Source organism: Dermochelys coriacea, chromosome 5 (genome assembly GCF_009764565.3).
Source record: "Dermochelys coriacea isolate rDerCor1 chromosome 5, rDerCor1.pri.v4, whole genome shotgun sequence".
Classification (NCBI taxonomy): Eukaryota; Metazoa; Chordata; order Testudines; family Dermochelyidae; genus Dermochelys; species Dermochelys coriacea.
The window spans coordinates 48,788,573-48,808,876 of NC_050072.1; the positions used below are offsets into that span (position 1 = coordinate 48,788,573).

The 20,304-nt window shown below is 38.8% G+C and overlaps 1 protein-coding gene across 3 annotated transcripts in view; it reads right to left on the reverse strand.

Annotated features, from left to right (window-relative positions):
• Positions 1-222: 222 nt before the first annotated feature.
• Positions 223-20,304, reverse strand: part of HMGCR (3-hydroxy-3-methylglutaryl-CoA reductase) — a 36,360-nt gene continuing 16,278 nt past the window's right edge. For 2 of the 3 annotated variants that reach the window (XM_038403608.2, XM_038403610.2), the window contains exons 7-20: positions 16,160-16,266; positions 13,032-13,148; positions 12,626-12,777; positions 11,013-11,257; positions 10,711-10,883; positions 9,028-9,222; positions 8,080-8,238; positions 7,756-7,913; positions 5,527-5,632; positions 4,237-4,407; positions 3,058-3,198; positions 2,806-2,964; positions 2,328-2,482; positions 223-2,184 (exon numbers count right to left, since the gene is read on the reverse strand). In XM_038403608.2, coding sequence (XP_038259536.2) covers positions 2,130-2,184; positions 2,328-2,482; positions 2,806-2,964; positions 3,058-3,198; positions 4,237-4,407; positions 5,527-5,632; positions 7,756-7,913; positions 8,080-8,238; positions 9,028-9,222; positions 10,711-10,883; positions 11,013-11,257; positions 12,626-12,777; positions 13,032-13,148; positions 16,160-16,266 — 2,093 coding nt within the window. In that variant the 3' untranslated portion in view covers positions 223-2,129. The remainder of the gene's footprint in view (positions 2,185-2,327; positions 2,483-2,805; positions 2,965-3,057; positions 3,199-4,236; positions 4,408-5,526; positions 5,633-7,755; positions 7,914-8,079; positions 8,239-9,027; positions 9,223-10,710; positions 10,884-11,012; positions 11,258-12,625; positions 12,778-13,031; positions 13,149-16,159; positions 16,267-20,304) is intronic. The other variant, XM_043514447.1, reaches the window with a different exon arrangement.

The window sequence follows — 20,304 nt, forward strand, 5'->3', positions numbered from 1 at the left end:
AATTCCAGGCAAAAAAGACTTCTTTTCTGGAAAGTACAGACAAGTGTCCAAAATAGGCCTCAATGGAATATGTCATACTCAACTACTGTATTGAGAAGTTATTGCAACTCCATAAGTGTTCTTCATACCACCAAAGGACAATATGTAAACAACCCCTGAAACAGTGTTTAATATTTAATAAAGTCACTAATTATACTTAAAAATATCACAATTAAGCCAAAATGCTTTTCCATTGTTTTACTGAAACTGAAAAAGTATTCTGTACCAAAATGTACACAATTTAGTAATAATACAAAACGTTAATTCTGCAAGACAGAATGTCAGTTACATTCACCAAAATGAACACTGAACCACCATTTATTGCCAGCTCAGTGTTACTTTAAATAATAAATCACTGGTTGAACACAGAAACAAAGCAGTTTCAACTCTGTATAAATAAGAAAAAACTACTCATAACAATACTGCAAAAAGATAAACATTCATGGTATTTTCATGCTACCACAGCATACCTAGCATGTAGTATGTCTTCCAGCTTGAATGTTAGCTCTATGAGACCAATACATTAATATTAGAGTTGATGTTCTATAAAATCAGTCCCTCACAAGTTATAACAAGTTTGCACATTAGAAAAACAGCATTCCCTCTCTTTCATCATCACCCCCGAAATGCCTCTGTAATCCCCATAAAAAGACCAACCTGCTGACACCATCCTTCTAGTAAGAAGGAATGTTCAAATCCATTTATAGTTTTCCTTCAATGACTGGACAGGATAACTGTTTAGCATAGCAACTGATACTTGTTTTCTCAGTAGCAAGTCAAACCAAAATAAACCTACCTAATATTTCCCGCATAACATTAAGAAACACCCTACATTATCTCACTGATCCAAATACAGTATTTTAATGGACAGTTACATTTCTTATATTAATTTTTCTAGTAACATCATTTCAATGGACCCTTGTAAGTTTTCGTAAGATGGATAAGTTGGATTTTTCAGAAAATAAATTATAGTTTTTTCACAAAAGAAAACATTTAAAAAGAATCAAACATAAAAACCAATTGGAACATTATAGACACGTGATTTTTCTGGCTTTATTACATCTCAAGTTAAGCAGAGGTCAAACACCGATCCCTGGGGAGAAAGTGTCGAACACCAAAAATTATTAATGTGCCAATGCACTGTACTTTAAAAAGATGAGATTTTAAAAGTGTAAACATCTGTTCTTGATTCGTTCACTTGAATCCATTGCTACTTACAGAAAAAGTTATGTAAAAAACGGTATTAACGTTATCAAAGCTCTAAACTGCCTTCTGTGTAATTGTTTCTACATCTGTATCAAGAAAGTTTTAGAAAGTCATGATACAGTACTTCTCTCTAAACAAAATGCCCAGGTGGTTGAACACATACCCCTATTAAAGAATGTCAAACATTTCTGCACTTTGTAGCAATAGATTTTCCTTAAAGGAAAAAATGATTTAACTCAATTAGGGAGCTAATAATTAAGTGGGACAGCACCAAGTGAAGTACTATAAATAGATCAATGTTTCTAAAGATTAATGTGAGACTCAATAAAATTATCTCATAACTCAAGACGTAAGCTTAAAACTAGAACAAACAAAATTAAAATCAGGAGTTCATGGAAGCAATTAGGCTGCTATCACTTTATATTTAAAACCTACTTTTTTAACCAGAAAACAAAAATCACAAGGAACATTACATACAAACCAATTTTAGCCAAATCATTTTTTTAAACACACAACAAATTACACTACAGAACTTGTTTTCCATCTCAGTCATAACTGGGAGTTCACTAGTCAAAATACCCTCAATCCTTAATGTCATAAAGCTGACCCTTCAGAAAAGCATGCGCAGAGTAAGAGAAATATCAAAAATTCTAAAGCCATGTTCAAGACATCTGGGATCTTCATAAAGGAAGTAATTTTTAACAGCTGAAGAAAGTCAAAGTCATAAGGAGGAGTTTCACTGATCCCAATCTGCTGATCTTCTCAATTATCTTCCACAAAAATCCTTGTACTGAAGACTGCCTTCTAAATTTCATAAATATCTATTATTCTTTACTCCTGGTCAGTTGCTATGGCAATGGTTCACTTCAGTGCTCCTCTGGCATTCAAGCTGCTTTCTTGGTGCAGTTTCTTTGAAGATCTTGTAGATTTATTTTTGACCTAAACAAAAATAGTAAGATAAGCCATTTGGAGTCAGCACTCTCTCTGTAGCTTTAATTGTTTCATGTACCATTATTACATATTGTGCTGTATTTGGGACAGGGGAAGACGCAGAGAATAGTACTAAGCTTTGCATTTCTTACCTATTATGAATCATGTGGCTTTTGACTAGATGTCCAGCTGCCAGTGCTGCCATTAATGACAATTCCCCTGCCATTACTGTAGCACATACAATTTTAGCAAGCTGACGTGCATTTTCACCAGGATTGTCTTGACTTGCACCCTGGACCCCTAACATCTGTAGACAAAAATATACAACATGATACTTTAAAACCAAGCGCTGGTAAAGGTAAATTTGTGTTCAGTTAGAATTATTTAATAGTCCTTACTAAATTATGTGAAACAAACTAGCTTTTAAGTCCCTCAGACATTAAAAAGTAGAATTTAGCTTCAAAATCAGATGCATGAATACTCTTTAGAACGGTTTAGTTAGTTATATCTTAAAGCCTACTAAAGTTCGAAAAAAACTTGCAGTATTACTTAGACACACAGTATACAATAGAACCAGGAGGACTTTTGGTTTAAAAGAATGTTATTTTAATTTTCTTTGATGCTTTGTACCTGCAAACAAGCTTGCTGTGGTAGCAAGTTGGTTCCTCCACCAACTGTTCCAATTTCTATAGAGGGCATTGTGCAGCTGATATACAGATCTTCATTTGTGGGACCTGCTGACTCCATCAGAGTGATGCAGTTAGAGCTGCCCACATTCTGTGCTGCATCCTTAAAGTCAGAATAAAAACATTTAGTTCAACTATCTTAAGAATATATTTAAAAAACCAAAACCTAATAGTGTTGTGAATTGGCTGAACTTACCTGTCCACATGCAATGTAGATAGCTGTGACGATGTTTGCTGCGTGGGCGTTATAGCCACCTATGCTACCAGCCATTGCAGAGCCCACTAAATTTTTGTTTATATTAACCTCAACCATAGCTTCTGTAGTAGTCTTCAATACCTAGAGAAAACCATATGCTTTTATTATACTTCTCATTAGACAGCAGTAGTAATCCCATGTTGTTTAGTATTAGCCCTCAGACTATGATTCCATGGCTGAGGAATTTGCCTCAGAACAGTTCTCTAAAATGTAGACTTTCATTTAAAAGAAAATAATGTAAGCTCTTACAGTTGCTAAAACTTTCTAAATACGAACAGAATGCAAACCAATGCATAGAGATTTGCCTAAATCTAAAGACAGCCTGAAATAAATACTTCTAAGAGGTGTGGTGAACCACCCCATTTATTTCAATGGAATGTTGACATTAAATTTGAAACTTAATGATGACAATATAAAAATAGTTTGGAATAAAAAGCCTGTTAATGAGTTATGCCTCTCAGGTAACTCCAATTGTCCCCATCCCAGCTTGCCACAATCTCCACCTTCCCCCAATCACTTCTACAATGTAGTTATATATTTTGAATACAAAATTCTGCAGTACAACTGAAAGTTAAAAAAGTTCTGGGGCACTACAAAATTAAATATCAAATTAAGTCACAAGAAATACTACTGATTGAATTAAATATGAAAATAAATAATACAATCAAAACCTCTTTACATGAAGGTCCCAAAGAATTTCCAGTCTTGTGCACTGTAATGTGTAGCAGAACCCAGGCTAACTGCTGCAGATTAATTTGCCATGGAGTATCCAAGGGACCGGTTACAAAGGTTATTAAAACTGAACTGAGTATCAGGTAAACTACTTAAGTGTCAGATCTATTAGACCGTGGAACAGTCTTTCAAAAGAAGGAGTGGAAGATCCACCACTTCAGACATTTTAAACTAGACATCACAGAAGTATATTGAATGAAAAATCCTCAACTAGTAAGTCATTTTTTATCTACAACTTCCATGATCCTACAATAATGCTCAAAGTGAAGAGTAATCATTATGTACAATTTATAAATCTTGATTTCAAGTTAAATTTTTATTAAAGGATTAGTTTGGTTAGAAAAAAATGCTTTTTTTCCCCCCAAGATGAATCAAAGCGGTACTTACTTCTCTGACCACCTTGGCTGGAATGATTGCTTCGCAGACAACAGACTTCCCCCTGCCTTCTATCCAATTTATGGCAGCAGGCTTTTTGTCTGTACAATAGTTACCACTAATAGCTAGAACATGGAGATCAGGAAACTCTTCTTGCAGTCTTGCAAGTGCCTTTTCGGTACCCTGACAGAAGCAGATATAAATGAAGTGTAACTTCCAATGAAGGTTGCATTATAAACCACTGGAGAACATAACTAGTATTTGACTAACCATCACAGAGACAGTAAGACATCAGGGCTAGACCGAACCTTTGGGCTCAGCCCCTGTGCAAGGGAAAGCATATCGCTGTGCTACCCCAGGAGCAGCAATAGGAAGGAATTGTTCCTCACCGAGGAACCTGGACTCCCCTTTTGGGTAAGATGGTGCTGGTGGGTAGGGATAATATAATCATTGCTCTGGCCCCATCTCACTCACTTGCTCATAGAGTAAATAATGAATTCACAAGCCCTTGTTCCTCCCCACCATGCATGGTGTCTCATCCTGGGGCTGCACAGGTGGGTGGAGGCTCTAACCCCTCTAACTCTCCAGAGTGGCTACATTAGGACCAGAGAACACTGGCACTTAGCAAGGTATGCACACTATATGAATCTTAATAATCTGGGATCAATTCTTCCCTTTATTCTGGATTGGGGAAAGAAGGAGAGCCTGAGTTGCATGTGCAGATTTTTTTTTCTTTTTAAATATAGTCATTTTAACCCTCCCTTCTTCATTGCTTAGGTACTACTCTTGATTATGGTCAAAGACACAAAGCTAAACCATTACATTTTACCATTTTATATCACTAGAGAGAGAGAGAGAGAGAGAGACAGCCCACTCTAGGTAAATTGCCTAAGGTAAATAAAACTAGCAAAGGTAAAAAATTCAAGTTCATATGGGCAGATGATCAACAAGAATGAAGTTGAAGTAGGATTAATAATCACTTTTAATTTCTCACTCATGTAAACCTGTTTTGCCTATTTTAGATTTAAGCACTTCAGGGACAAAAAGTAAATTTTACTCTCAAAAGCACTATGAACCTTAACACAGGACTCTGATTCTGGATGGCCCTTATACAAGCCCCAGAAAAAGAGAGGGGGAGAAGTTGAAGGGAGGGAGGGAAGTGGGGAGACAGTCCTGTGTCCTTGCTTCCACTCCCTGTATGGTCATGTAAGACAGGAAAACCTAATTCAGAGTTAATTTAGTGACATTCTTTAACTAGTTCTTTTTTCAAAAAATGCTAAGTAGAAACGGACTGGATCTTACTTTTGAGATCATGTTCATTCCCATTGCATCCCCTGTTTCAGAGTGAAAACGGATATAAAGGTTACGACCAGCCAGACTGATGTGAAGCTTTTGCAGACGAGCAAACCTGTAAATAAAAGAGAATCAACTAACTATTTACAATTCCTTCTCTCTCCTTATCTCACTAAAGACTACAGTTCCACCAAATGCATCCGATGAAGTGAGCTGTAGCTCACGAAAGCTTATGCTCTAATAAATTTGTTAGTCCCTAAGGTGCCACAAGTACTCCTTTTCTTTTTGCGAATACAGACTAACACGGCTGCTACTCTGAAACCTGACTGTCATTTGTAGCTGAAAAGAAGCCATTAGTTCCGGATAACCCTGCTAAGCACCATGCACAATGTGCGCTCCTCCTCCTCCTCCTCCTGCTCTATGCTCAAAACTAAATCGGCACCAACTACCAGGCACAAAATCCTCTGACTGCTGATCCAAGACAAATGTTTAAAGAAAACTTACTGCTCCTGAAAGTATCTGTACTGGTTTGCTTAATTTTTCTAGCCCTGCAACTTGTGAAATACAGGATCCTAGTGTTATAGTTACCTAATTTCAAACAACAATTCCTTCCTTGCATCCCCCAAAATTCTGTGTTACTGAATACAAATTACTAAAAGAGGGAGATTTGGCAATTCTTAAGTCAGTTATATAGAGAAACAGTGTCTAGAGCAGTGATAGTGAAGGCATGTCCCACAACTCAATTCTATTGCTATGCAGTAAACAAGAACAAACAAACTTCAAGACACTGCACATTATTCAACAGCAGCAAGGATGGTTCTATACCATGGTATCAAGCCTTGTTGGAGTATGCTCAAGTGTACTACTGACCTCCACATGCTTTTGTGGAACATGACTCTGCTAACCAATACTGAAAAATCAGTCTTCGATTTTCCAGAGATAATATACAACAAATAATACTGGGGAGCGATGGGGATAAGAGAAGTTATGACAATCATGCTCTAAATCAGTGGTTCCCAAACTTTAACAACCTGTGAACGCCTTTCACTGAAATGTCAAGTCTTGCAAACCCCCTCCTAAAAATGAATATTCCCAGGGATTTTCTCCTTTACCTGAGTATAAATTATAAAAACAGTGATCTTGGAAATATAACATTTGTTTTTATGACATGCTTATTACATGCTATTTATTATTAATTATTATTTATCATTACAGTATTTTTATAACATTAAAAAAGCAACACTCTTCCAAGATCTCACTTTCGTAGCTTGTATCACTTTGAATAAACCTATTATAAGACAAGGCTCTTACATTTCATCAAGAAGTATCAGATGTGAAACAGCATGAAGGTATTTAAAAAGTCAACTCAAAGAGTTCCTCCTACACAAGCATTCAGGTAGTCCAGGCAAACAACACACGTTGCAACAAAACTTAAACTTGTTCTTCATAATAAGTTTAAAACCAATACTAGGTACCTATTTAATTTTAAAAACAGCAAAAAATATCCATCTCCCTTTCTGTTTCTTATAAAAAGTCTTGAAGTTTAAATCTCCTCAGTGTGATAGATATGCTTGCTTTGATCTGCTTAGCTCTTGGAAATACTGGGGCTCCAGGCTGCTGGCCCCATGCTGCCCGGTGTCCCTAGGGACAGCTCTGTCCGCCATTAGGGAATTTTTTCCCCGAGAACCCCCTGTAACATTTTGCGAACCCCAGTTTGGGAACCACTGCTCTAAATCATAATACTTTTAATACTGTTATGCTTCTCCCCACCCTGTCAGTTCTGACATTATAGGATCAATATTCTCTTAGCCCCTAGAATTAGAGAAGAACACGTTATATCATTTGAAAGATTAGATGGTGGTGTACAACACTGGTTCTAATTCTACAAGTGCAGGATAATGACCACTAAAATCAAGTCGGAACTGAAGTGTGTGTGTGTTTTTGGAGGTGGAAACAAGTATGAATGGTAATCAGAATAATACCATTTTAAGTTCCTTTTTCTTGCTGTAATTGAATTCCTTATTTTCCTCGGGGATATAACATTTGTTTGTAGCTCTAATGGCTAACCAGATATTGGACATGAAAGATGTTGTTGATTACTTAGACCGAAGTTATTTGGATCCCTGAATCTAGTATCATGTAATTTCTTGCATCGTAGTACATCGAAAGCTAGGAAATTTCTATATTTCATTATAGATTTACATTAGTAAATACTTTACAGAAAGCCAAGTTACTAACCTACTTGTGCTGTCAAATGCATCTTTGATTATTTTAAACCCTTCAGAGTTTTCAAGCCAAGCCTTTACTTCTGCAGACTGGCAGGCAGTGGGTAATCTTACAACCGGTCCTCGAGTCATCCCATCTGCTAGAATACAGCTATTTGCTCCTCCACCAAGCTAAGACCAAAGAGGAAAATGAATACAATTACTGGGAATTATTGGTAATATTTAATAACTTCAATTAAATAGATATCTATCTTACACAATTCACCTCACTTTGTATTAAGTGATGGGCTTTTAAGAAAGGCAAGGAGCTAACCATCCAAGACTGAATTTTACTTACCCATATTGCTCTGCACCCTCTGTTTGTGCTTGCTACCAGACACCCTTCTGTTGTTGCCATTGGAACTTGAAACTCTTTGCTATCCAGGAAAAGTGGCCCAGCTACACCTACAGGGATGGGCATGTATCCAATCACATTTTCACAGCAAGCTCCCATTACCTTTAAAAAAATGTTAGATTTAACAGTCATTAAGGATACAGCATTGCAATAATATGTTGAGAAACTGATAACAAACAGTCATCAACAAATAAAATAAATCAAAATTAGTCTACTTTACGAACTTGATTTATCAGTAAAATACAACATTTTTACACTGCAATGTTTTACACTGCACAAAGTTTGGAAGTATTTAGTAAAGCTTGACTGTAATCTTCTGAAGTCCACTGAAGTGTTTAATCATTGAAGTAATGTATAGTAACAGATAAAACTGCAGAAAGAATTTTTTTATATTAGTGAATGCTATGTACTTGTATCTATTAGGAGAGTTACTGTACAAAGTAAAAACTGTATTAAAGTAACAATCTGGATTCTGAATAACTTTCCTTTTATTATGACTCAACTCATGTTTCCACTTATCCCAGTAAACTCAGCTGTGGTATTATCAAAGCCTTAAATTTACTGAGATTAGGGAACTCTATACATTAATACATAATAGTCCTTTTTTGATCATGCTACAAAACTGATCTGGACTCCTAAGTTTTCATTTCAAAAAATTAAGTATCCACTACTTATGTCTGTGAGAACTTTCAGATGTGAACTGAATGAATACCCATGCAGACTGTGTTTGTATGAAGACAGACTGAAACTACAATTGGCAGCTTTGTCTTAATTCCTTGGAAGTGGTGTACATGAATTATAATTTTGAGAAGAATTTGGGGAAAACATACAAAAGGAGTCACCTTCAAATTTAAAAATTAATTCACTCTTGCTTGTCTCCATTGTACTTACTAAAGAATAATTGTAATGCCTGTAAGGAAGATATTGTAAGGCTGACGGTTCAGGGAGCTTCTGAGATAACATCTGTCTGCGAATAGATACACCACGTTCATGAGTTTCCATCAAAGTTTCCAGTTTGTAAGCAGGAATATGCTTAGCATTGACTAGTTTGATGACTTCTGCATCAGTGAGGAATTTTGCACCTTTCTAGAAATTAAAAAAAAAAGTTTTGTTTGTGTTTGTACAAACTGCAGTACAACTTTTAATGTTTCCAGTAATATTTCATGTTTCCAGTATGGTGAAGGATACTTGTTACTTCTGCAAATCAGACCTAAAGAAGCTGTTTCATTATCAACATCAGTAAACTGCAGCATACAGAGAAAATAATTCTAAATGAATTTCTGGTCTGTGTCAATCATGAATCCATATAAACCAAAAGCAAAGGAAACTAACACCCTCACCCAGATACCCCAGCTGCAATTTAAACTTAAGAGTGACGCTTTTACTCATTGTAGTGTAAGTATTTTAGTACATGCTTACCATGAAATAACCTGCAATACCTAGCCAAACTAAAAAGTTATGTATAGACTAAAAGTTCCATTCCGAAATTTCATTGCTTTTCCAGAGTGAAGGTAGACTCTTACTTTAAACACTACAGGGCAGATCCTCAGGTAGCATTAATTATCATAGCTCCACTGAAGTCAAATGCCAGATGAGGATCTGGCTCTGTGTATTGAACTATCTAAAGAAGACAGACTATGTACATGTTTATAAATGGAAATTTTTCTGTAAAGTACATATTGGGGGGAAGAGGAAAGTCTGGTGGTCTGTAGCAGTGGTCCCCAAACTATAGGGAGTGCCCCTGGGGGAGAAAGGAGCACAGTGGGGCCCAAGCCACCCCCTACAGCAGGTGGGGAGGGAGCACAACCCAGCCCTGCTTGGTCCTCAGCTCTGCTTCGGCCCTCCCTCCACCAGCCCCACCCACAGCCTAGGTCCCTGGCTTGGCCGTGGCTCTGGCCCCACCTCAGCTCCTTTACCTCTGTCTGCACCCTCCCCTCTTTCCCCACCCTCCCCCCCAGGCCCCAGCTCCTGACCGCAGCTCCTGTGGGGGACATGCAGACCGGGGGCAGGGGGGGATGGGAGGGGGTGCGACATGAAAAGCTTGGGGACCACTGGTCTGGAGGGAGCATAATACTCTGTCACATGGGGAATCAGAATCAGTAGCCACACAACCTCAGAGATTTCAGCTTAGGACCTGAGAGTGAAGAAAACTGAGCATCTTATGTTGCTCTCAACCAGCCACCTTTAATAGATGTATGGACTAATACTCTAATTGTTCATGAGCGGGAAAGCTACCATGATATGGAATTTTTGGGAGGGAAGATATGGTAACAAATCTTTTGTTTACAAAAATGGGCAAAAACTGAATTTTTGGCTGTATGCATTCAAGAATCAGAACATATACAAATAACTGAAAAGCAGGAATTGACTGGATCAGAAATGATCTCTAAAGTGCATTTTGCAATGGATGTATACTAAGAGTGTAAGTAAGCCACACTATTTACACATACATTCAATTGTAAGAGCAATACAATCAATTGAAGAATGTATTCACAAACAATGGTTTCACTGTAAAATTTTAAAATACTCCTTATAATGTTTTGGTCTTGAAACCTTATAGTTCTCTTTTCTTACCTCTGCATTTCCAAGTATACATAAACATTCTTCAGTGGAGCGTGGCTCTTTGGGCAATTCAATTTCAGGCTCCTTTCTATTAAGGAGTGAAGAAGTTTCCATAGGGATGCAGCTACCAACCACAAATGTAGCCTTGGCTGATGGCTCTCCTAATGCAAGTTTTATTACTTCAACTGCATAAAGACAAATTAAAATTGGAATTTAGATGACAAAAATCTCAAACAGACTACAGTTTTTTGGTTGCAAAATAACCCCACCACTGGATCCTTCAGATCCTAAGATACCCAAAGCATACATATTACCTTTTCTCTCTTTCGAAATTACAGACTCTTCTACAGTGCTAGATTTCTGATTATTTTTTACAAGTCCAGATTGTTTTCTGCAGCAGTTATCAGACATCTTTTTCTGAACTATCAAGGGAGATGTTATGGGGTTCTTCAGTGAGAGCGTGGACTCCGTCTCTGTCTGTTCAAAGAAGATGTATTTCACAGCAAGAAGAAGAGCTAAACCAAGAGTGATTACTTGCTCAATGTCCAAACTGGCCATTCTGAAGGAGGATCAAACAAGTAGTAAATTTAAATGTGTTTTGAGTATATAAAAAATGTTTGTTTATCACTATAAACTCACACACTGCTTTAACAAACAAGCAAGACATGCAAGCTAATACCTAACAAGAAACAGCTACAAAGCTAACCAGCAATGTTTATATAATCTTGTGTATATAGCTACATTTGATAAAATGTATCACTGGGACATCCATTTGCTTTAACAAGAGCAATATGTTGATCATAATTCATGCAGTTATTAGAATCTCAATCACTCTACCCCCTTTATAACAGATAACTGAAGTAAGTTACTTTAGATAAGAAACAGCACGGCAGTTCAGCATGTTTAAAGAAAAGCAGTGAAATGTGAAACTTCTCTCACTAAATATTTACTAAACAACAGTGAACAGCAATTCTTATGTTGAAACCCTAGCAAAGAGAAATATAATACCAAATCACTCAGAAGGCATGTGCCATTCAACAGCTAAATTACTGATTTAACAGTTATCTCTTGGTAAATGTAGTGTGATTCAATTATCATCTCTTGCCGTCCGTGGCAGCTATTGTAGTGGGTACAGAAATTAAGCTGCTTAAATAGGTAAGGAATCAAGAGATTTAGAGGCTGATTTTCAGAGGTGATAGGAATCCACAGCTCCCACTGACTTTGAGTTGTGAGTTGTCAGAACCTCTGACAATCAAGCCCATAGTATTTTAACGTTAGAAAAAAATCACAAGGAAAGAAAACAGTGACAAGAACCTTTTTTCCCAGTCCTTGGGGATGGGTGGTGCACATGTGGGAGAAGCTGTGCACATGTTCCCAGAGAGAAGGGAAGCTGGTTTGAACACCTGACTAGACTACATCAATTACCATTAAATTCACAATCTCTCCACATAGTCAGTTAGCTCCAATTTTCCTCTGCTATGCAATGTGTGTTAAAAGATTTGTTTAACTTAGTAACAGGTATAAAAGACTCATATTTAGGAACTAATTTAAGATATGAAATCTACTGTAGTACAATCACAAAATTTAAAAATGATGCCGCAGATCCTCAGTCTGCCTAAGTCTGCTCTGAAATACATCAGCAATGGACCTAAGGTAGCATTATGGCATATGAAGAAGAATTGCTAGTCCCTGAATGTCCCCTTTTTATCATAGCTAGATTGTGGAGCTTGTACAGGAATGACTATGGAATGCCATGTCACACAAGGATCTCCATATGTAGAGAATCCTACAGTGGCCAGAGCAGATGGGTTTATGGCTGCTTTGCAAAGTACTTTGCCTTACAAAGTAACCTGAAAACACCAGAGAATAAGCCCCAGTAAGTGGAAGATGCAACAGAATACTTAGAAGGACCAAGATATTCACTCACCTAGACAGGTAAAATTGCCATAGAGAAACATTAGGTTCAATTCTCTTTGGTGCATTTTCATCCATTCCCACTGAATTTTCTGCTGTACTGTTTTGAGCAGATGGTTCTGCTATCCAGCGACTGTGAGCATGAACAAGAACCAGACCTAGAGACTTAAAAAGGAAACAGACAGAGAAGAGTGAAACCTGTTTCCAGCTGTAACTAGCCAGCAAATCTAGTAACAAGCAGCAATTTAAAAAAAAAATTATTTTTTTTTTTTACTTTCCCATGCCCTTCTAGGTTTAAAACTAAAAGATGGTGTTGACAACAGAGAGGGAATATAACTTTACAGTAACTGAGAAATATTTATGCATACATTTAATTATATGGTTGCTTTTCTCTACAGAAAGGGAAAAACCCCACATACCATAATCATTTTAACCCTCTGCGTTACAGGGTTTGGTTTGTTTTCTTCTTCTTCCAAAACACGGGCAAAATGACTAAGTTGCCATATAGGTCGCCCCTCACGACTTTCACGAGAAAGCTACAACAAAAAACAAAAGATCCTGTTCAATGCATATATTTGAAGAAACAGAACAGCAAGCAAACTTTTTACTATTATGTCACTAGAAAACACAAGAAAGTTGTCAACACAAGGAAGCTGTACCAGTTTAATTAAAGTCAGTTTTTAAACAAGGGCAACCACTTATGTTGGGCACTTTCTTTTTGGTTTAAAACTGGCTTGTTTTGGTTTAGCTTACAATGACTCCAAATCAACTTAACCTAAGCCACAATAAGAGTGTCCATACAGCCTTTTGCACTAATTTAACTAAATCATTTAAAAATCACAGCTTTGCTTAAACTGGTTGAGCTTTCTCCTGTACACAAGCCTGTAGTTACATTTGATCCACTTAATACCACACTGAAGACTCAGTGGCAATACAGGAACAAAAGAGAAAATTTAAGACCCAAGCAGGAGGTTCTCAGCCCAAAATGTTCAAATTTGTGTGTCTAAAGTTAAGTCCTTAAAACCATAAAAATAAATAAGGCCTTGGTTCACAAAAGCCTCCTCAGTCAGGAAAATATTTAAGCATGTGCTTTTCTGAATTTGGGCCTGGAAGTGGCTCAATTTTCGGAGAAGCTGAGCATCCACAAATCTCACTGAAGCAAGAGTGAGCAAGAGCGAGAGCTGCCTAGCACAAAACAAAATCCATGCCACTTAGGTGCTTAAATACAAATGTAGGAGTGTAACATTAGGCAACAAATTTTAACTATTTAAATCATATTGCCTGTAAATCAAATATCCAGAAATCAAGATTAGAATCATAGAATCATAGAATCATAGAATATCAGGGTTGGAAGGGACCCCAGAAGGTCATCTAGTCCAACCCCCTGCTCAAAGCAGGACCAAGTCCCAGTTAAATCATCCTAGCCAGGGCTTTGTCAAGCCTGACCTTAAAAACCTCTAAGGAAGGAGATTCTACCACCTCCCTAGGTAACGCATTCCAGTGTTTCACCACCCTCTTAGTGAAAAAGTTTTTCCTAATATCCAATCTAAACCTCCCCCATTGCAACTTGAGACCATTACTCCTCGTTCTGTCATCTGCTACCATTGAGAACAGTCTAGAGCCATCCTCTTTGAAACCCCCTTTCAGGTAGTTGAAAGCAGCTATCAAATCCCCCCTCATTCTTCTCTTCTGCAGACTAAACAATCCCAGCTCCCTCAGCCTCTCCTCATAAGTCATGTGCTCTAGACCCCTAATCATTTTTGTTGCCCTTCGCTGTACTCTTTCCAATTTATCCACATCCTTCTTGTAGTGTGGGGCCCAAAACTGGACACAGTACTCCAGATGAGGCCTCACCAGTGTCGAATAGAGGGGAACGATCACGTCCCTCGATCTGCTCGCTATGCCCCTACTTATACATCCCAAAATGCCATTGGCCTTCTTGGCAACAAGGGCACACTGCTGACTCATATCCAGCTTCTCGTCCACTGTCACCCCTAGGTCCTTTTCCGCAGAACTGCTGCCGAGCCATTCGGTCCCTAGTCTGTAGCGGTGCATTGGATTCTTCCATCCTAAGTGCAGGACCCTGCACTTATCCTTATTGAACCTCATTAGATTTCTTTTGGCCCAATCCTCCAATTTGTCTAGGTCCTTCTGTATCCTATCCCTCCCCTCCAGCGTATCTACCACTCCTCCCAGTTTAGTATCATCCGCAAATTTGCTGAGAGTGCAATCCACACCATCCTCCAGATCATTTATGAAGATATTGAACAAAACGGGCCCCAGGACCGACCCCTGGGGCACTCCACTTGACACCGGCTGCCAACTAGACATGGAGCCATTGATCACTACCCGTTGAGCCCGACAATCTAGCCAGCTTTCTACCCACCCTATAGTGCATTCATCCAGCCCATACTTCCTTAACTTGCTGACAAGAATGCTGTGGGAGACCGTGTCAAAAGCTTTGCTAAAGTCAAGAAACAATACATCCACTGCTTTCCCTTCATCCACCGAACCAGTAATCTCATCATAAAAGGCGATTAGATTAGTCAGGCATGACCTTCCCTTGGTGAATCCATGCTGACTGTTCCTGATCACTTTCCTCTCCTTTAAGTGCTTCAGGATTGATTCTTTGAGGACCTGCTCCATGATTTTTCCAGGGACTGAGGTGAGGCTGACTGGCCTGTAGTTCCCAGGATCCTCCTTCTTCCCTTTTTTAAAGATGGGCACTACATTAGCCTTTTTCCAGTCATCCGGGACTTCCCCCGTTCGCCACGAGTTTTCAAAGATAATGGCCAAGGGCTCTGCAATCACAGCCGCCAATTCCTTCAGCACTCTCGGATGCAATTCGTCCGGCCCCATGGACTTGTATCATTAACACTGATACAGACCTCAAAATGTGATCCACAGCGTTTCCTAGCATAAGATTGTGCCTGAACTTAAAACTGAAAGCTAAAGGACATCATATAAACTGGAATCCTGACCTTTCAAGTTAATTATTGGAACTATAGTACAAGACACTATGTAATTTTTTGCTCTATTCTGCTCCAGAGTTAATTGTAAAAGGGGATATTACCCAGGACATAATTTCACTCTCTTTTTATGAGAAATGTATTCCTCCAAGCACACAATTCATTCATGTTCATTAGAGGTATACATATGGTATACAGGGAATATTCAATAATCTTATTGGTTTAGAAGCTATTGCAGAAGAATAAAGTTGAACACACACAAAAAACAACTACAAGTTTTAAATATTGATAATTGGAAGATTATATACTATTATTATTTTCAACATCTAAAAACAACTGTAGGTGACATATGATTTTGTTCCAATTATACTGCAACCATGCAAGTTATAACTTCGATTATGATTCCTCTTGAAGAAATAAATAAATGTATCATAGGATATAAATTGTGAAGGCTAAACTTGGGTGCAATATTAAATTATCTCTCAGTGTAAATTAATAGCTATACAAAGAAAAACAGGACACCACCATTAGGCCAACATGCTCTTATGCTACTGATGCCATCTTGAAACTGGTCTTACCTCTAATACCAAGGACACACATGCTGGAAAGAAAGTCATGAAGACAAAGTAGTTGGCAAGAACAGACATGCAGCCAAAGCAGCACATGATTTCAAGCTGTCGCACGCCTACATTAAAAAGAGGCAAAAACATTCTTACATTTTGTGCTTACATCTTACAAAATGTGCTTTCTTTATGCTGAAAAGGTATCACAATGGTAGCACAACAACATTAAGATGACTTTGTACATCATAAAAGGACTGACTGTCCCATCCCCAGATTGCGAAAAGTGAGCACATTAAGCACTGATGTTGAAATAATGTATTGATGTTGAAATACAAATGCAAGCTTAGGATCTACAAATGCAAGATTAGGACCTACACTGTAAGGTGTAACTTTAAGAATACTACTTTCATCTTATTTGAAGTTTCAGAGTAGCAGCCGTGTTAGTCTGTATTTGCAAAAAGAAAAGGAGTACTTGTGGCAACTTAGAGACTAACAAATTTATTTGAGCATAAGCTTTCGTGAGCTACAGCTCACTTCATCAGATGCATTCAGTGGAAAATACAGTGGGGAGATTTATATACACAGAGAACATGAAAAAATGAGTGTTACCATACACACTGTAACCAGAGTGATCACTTAAGGTGAGCTATTACCAGCAGGAGAGCTGGGGGGAGGGGAAACCTTTTGTAGTGATAATCAAGGTGGGCCATTTCCAGCAGTTGACAAGAATGTCTGATGAACAGTGGGGGGGGGGAGGGTGTTGGAGAGCCTCTCCTTCTGTCCCTCCACCCCCACGAACATGATACTGTTATGTGGTGACCTGTTTTCAAGGAATATTTCCAATACATCTCTGAACAACATACTAACTCACAGAGAGCTTCCTACCAAGACTACAAAAAGAAAGATTCTGGGTGGACTCCTCCTGAAGGTCGAAACAACGGACTGGACTTCTACATAGAGTGCTGCCGCCGAAGTGCACAGGCTGAAATTGTGGAAAAGCAGCATCACTTGCCCCATAACCTCAGCCGTGCAGAACACAATGCCATCCACAGCCTCAGAAACAACTCTGACATCATAATCAAAAAGGCTGACAAAGGAGGTACTCTCGTCATCATGAATAGGTCGGAATATGAACAAGAGGCTACTAGGCAGCTCTCCAACACCACTTTCTACAAGCCATTACCCTCTGATCCCACTGAGGGTTACCAAAAGAAACTATACCATTTGCTCAAGAAACTCGCTGAAAAAGCACAAGAACAAATCTGCACAGACATACCCCTGGAACCCTGGCCAGGGGTATTCTATTTGCTACCCAAGATCCATAAAACTGGAAATCCTGGACGCCCCATCATCTCAGGCATTGGCACCCTGACAGCAGGATTGTCTGGCTATGTAGACTCCCTCCTCAGGCCCTATGCTACCAGCACTCCCAGCTATCTTTGAGACACCACTGACTTCCTGAGGAAACTACAATCCATCGGTGATCTTCCTGAAAACACCATCCTGGCCACTATGGATGTAGAAGCCCTCCACACCAACATTCCACACAAAGATGGACTACAAGCCGTCAGAAACAGTATCCCCGATAATGTCACGGCAAACCTGGTGGCCGAACTTTGTGATTTTGTCCTCACCCATAACTATTGCACATTTGGGGACAATGTATACCTTCAAATCAGTGGCACTGCTATGGGTATCCGCATGGCCCCACAGTATGCCAACATATTTATGGCTGACTTAGAACAATGCTTCCTCAGCTCTCGTCCCCTAATGCCCCTACTCTACTTGCGCTACGTTGATGACATCTTCATCATCTGGACTCATGGAAAAGAAGCCCTTGAGGAATTCCACCATGATTTCAACAATTTCCATCTCACCATAAACCTCAGCCTGGACCAGTCCACACAAGAGATCCACTTCCTGGACACTACGGTGCTAATAAGCGATGGTCACAAACTCCACCCTATACCAGAAACCTACTGACCGCTATGCCTACCTACATGCCTCCAGCTTTCATCCAGACCACACCACAAGATCCATTGTCTACAGCCAAGCTCTACAATACAACCGCATTTGCTCCAACCCTTCAGACAGAGACAAACACCTACAAGATCTCTATCAAGCATTTTTACAACTACAATACCCACCTGCTGAAGTGAAGAAACAGATTGACAGAGCCAGAAGAGTACCCAGAAGTCACCTGCTACAGAACAGGTCCAGCAAAGAAAATAACAGAACGCCACTAGCCATCACCTTCAGCCCCCAACTAAAACCTCTCCAATGCATCATCAAGGATCTACAACCTATCCTGAAGAACGACCCATCACTCTCACAGATCTTGGGAGACAGGCTAGTCCTTGCTTAAAGACAGCCCCCCAACCTGAAGCAAATACTCACCAGCAACCACATATCACACAAGAGAACCACTATCAGGAACCTATCCTTGCAACAAAGCCCGTTGCCAACTCTGTCCACATATCTATTCAGGGGACACCATCATAGGGCCCAATCACATCAGCCACACCATCAGAGGCTCGTTCACCTGCACATTTACCAATGTGATATATGCCATCATGTGCCAGCAATGCCCCTCTGCCACGTACATTGGTCAAACTGGACAGTCTCTACATAAAAGAATAAATGGACACAAATCAGACATCAAGAATTATAACATTCAAAAACCAGTTGGAGAACACTTCAATCTCTCTGGTCACTCGATCACAGACCTAAAAGTGGCAATACTTCAACAAAAAAACTTCAAAAACAGACTCCAACGAGAGACTGCTGAATTGGAATTAATTTGCAAACTGGATACAATTAACTTAGGCTTGAATAGAGACTGGGAGTGGATGGGTCATTACACAAAGTAAAACTATTTCTCCATGTTTATTCCACCCCCCCCTCACTGTTCCTCAGACGTTCTTGTCAACTGCTGGAAATGGCCCACCTTGATTATCACTACAAAAGGCCCCCCCCTCCTGCTGGTAATAGCTCACCTTAAGTGATCACTCTGGTTACAGTGTGTATGGTAATACCCATTGTTTCATGTTCTCTGTGTATATAAATCTCCCCACTGTATTTTCCACTGAATGCATCCGATGAAGTGAGCTGTAGCTCACGAAAGCTTATGCTCAAATAAATTTGTTAGTCTCTAAGGTGCCACAAGTCCTCCTTTTCTTATTTGAAGTGTAAATTAGTATTAGTATTTTAAAGCTCTCAATGAAGGACTGGTTCTAAGTTTGCAGGCTTCAGATTGTGACTCCTCATTCATCTGTCTACCAGAAGTTGATTTCAAAGTAAACTTTAATCTGTGATATTTGGGCAGAGGTAGTCAGTCATGTATTTAAGGACTCAGAAAAAGTATTGATCTGTGGCTACTCTCTTGTAAGCATTGCATATATGAGCAGTTACTGATCTTCCTTCTGAACTTTGCTTTATAACTAAAAAAAGTTTTGAAGTGATATTAAATGTTATGAATATTTTCAGAATTAGTCTGCCCCATGAGCATTTCTGTAATTAGAAGAAAACTGAAGTTTTCATTAGGTGGTTTTCCCAAACTTATATTTAAATCACACTGAGCTGAAACTTAGAACTAGGGGGTTGTGGTGGACAGGTTTAAATATGCTTTCAAGGTTAAAGATAACAGGTCATGAAGAAGATCTCTGTGTAAGCTCAAGACCGTGTCTCTCTCAGCAACAGATGTTGGTCCAATAAAAGATAATACCTCACCTGGCTGGTCTCGGAGGGGCTGTGTGTGGAAAAAGTAGTCTTGTGCACTTTTCTGATGTACAAAAGTAGCCGGAAAGGTTTTTCCAACCCATCCCACCGAAACTGTTTTTACATTAGAAATTCAGATCCTATCTAGCCTAGTAGCTACATTTCTTAAAACAAAAATCTACTACAACGCCAATGAAGATAAAAATTATAGAAAAGAAAAATGTAAGTAGAAGTTTCTTTGCCTGTTTGCAGTTAAAACAGACTAATAATCCCTAGCATGTAATTCATTTTAGAAACATTAGTTCTTACAACAATATGAAGGAGGCAAGTGATTGTTATTTCATACATCTGTACCGAAACTGTAATGGATTTAAAAACTTCCACTATAGTGAGAGATTTCAATTCATCCCAAAATAGTAAGGGAACAGTGTTCAAAATAAGAT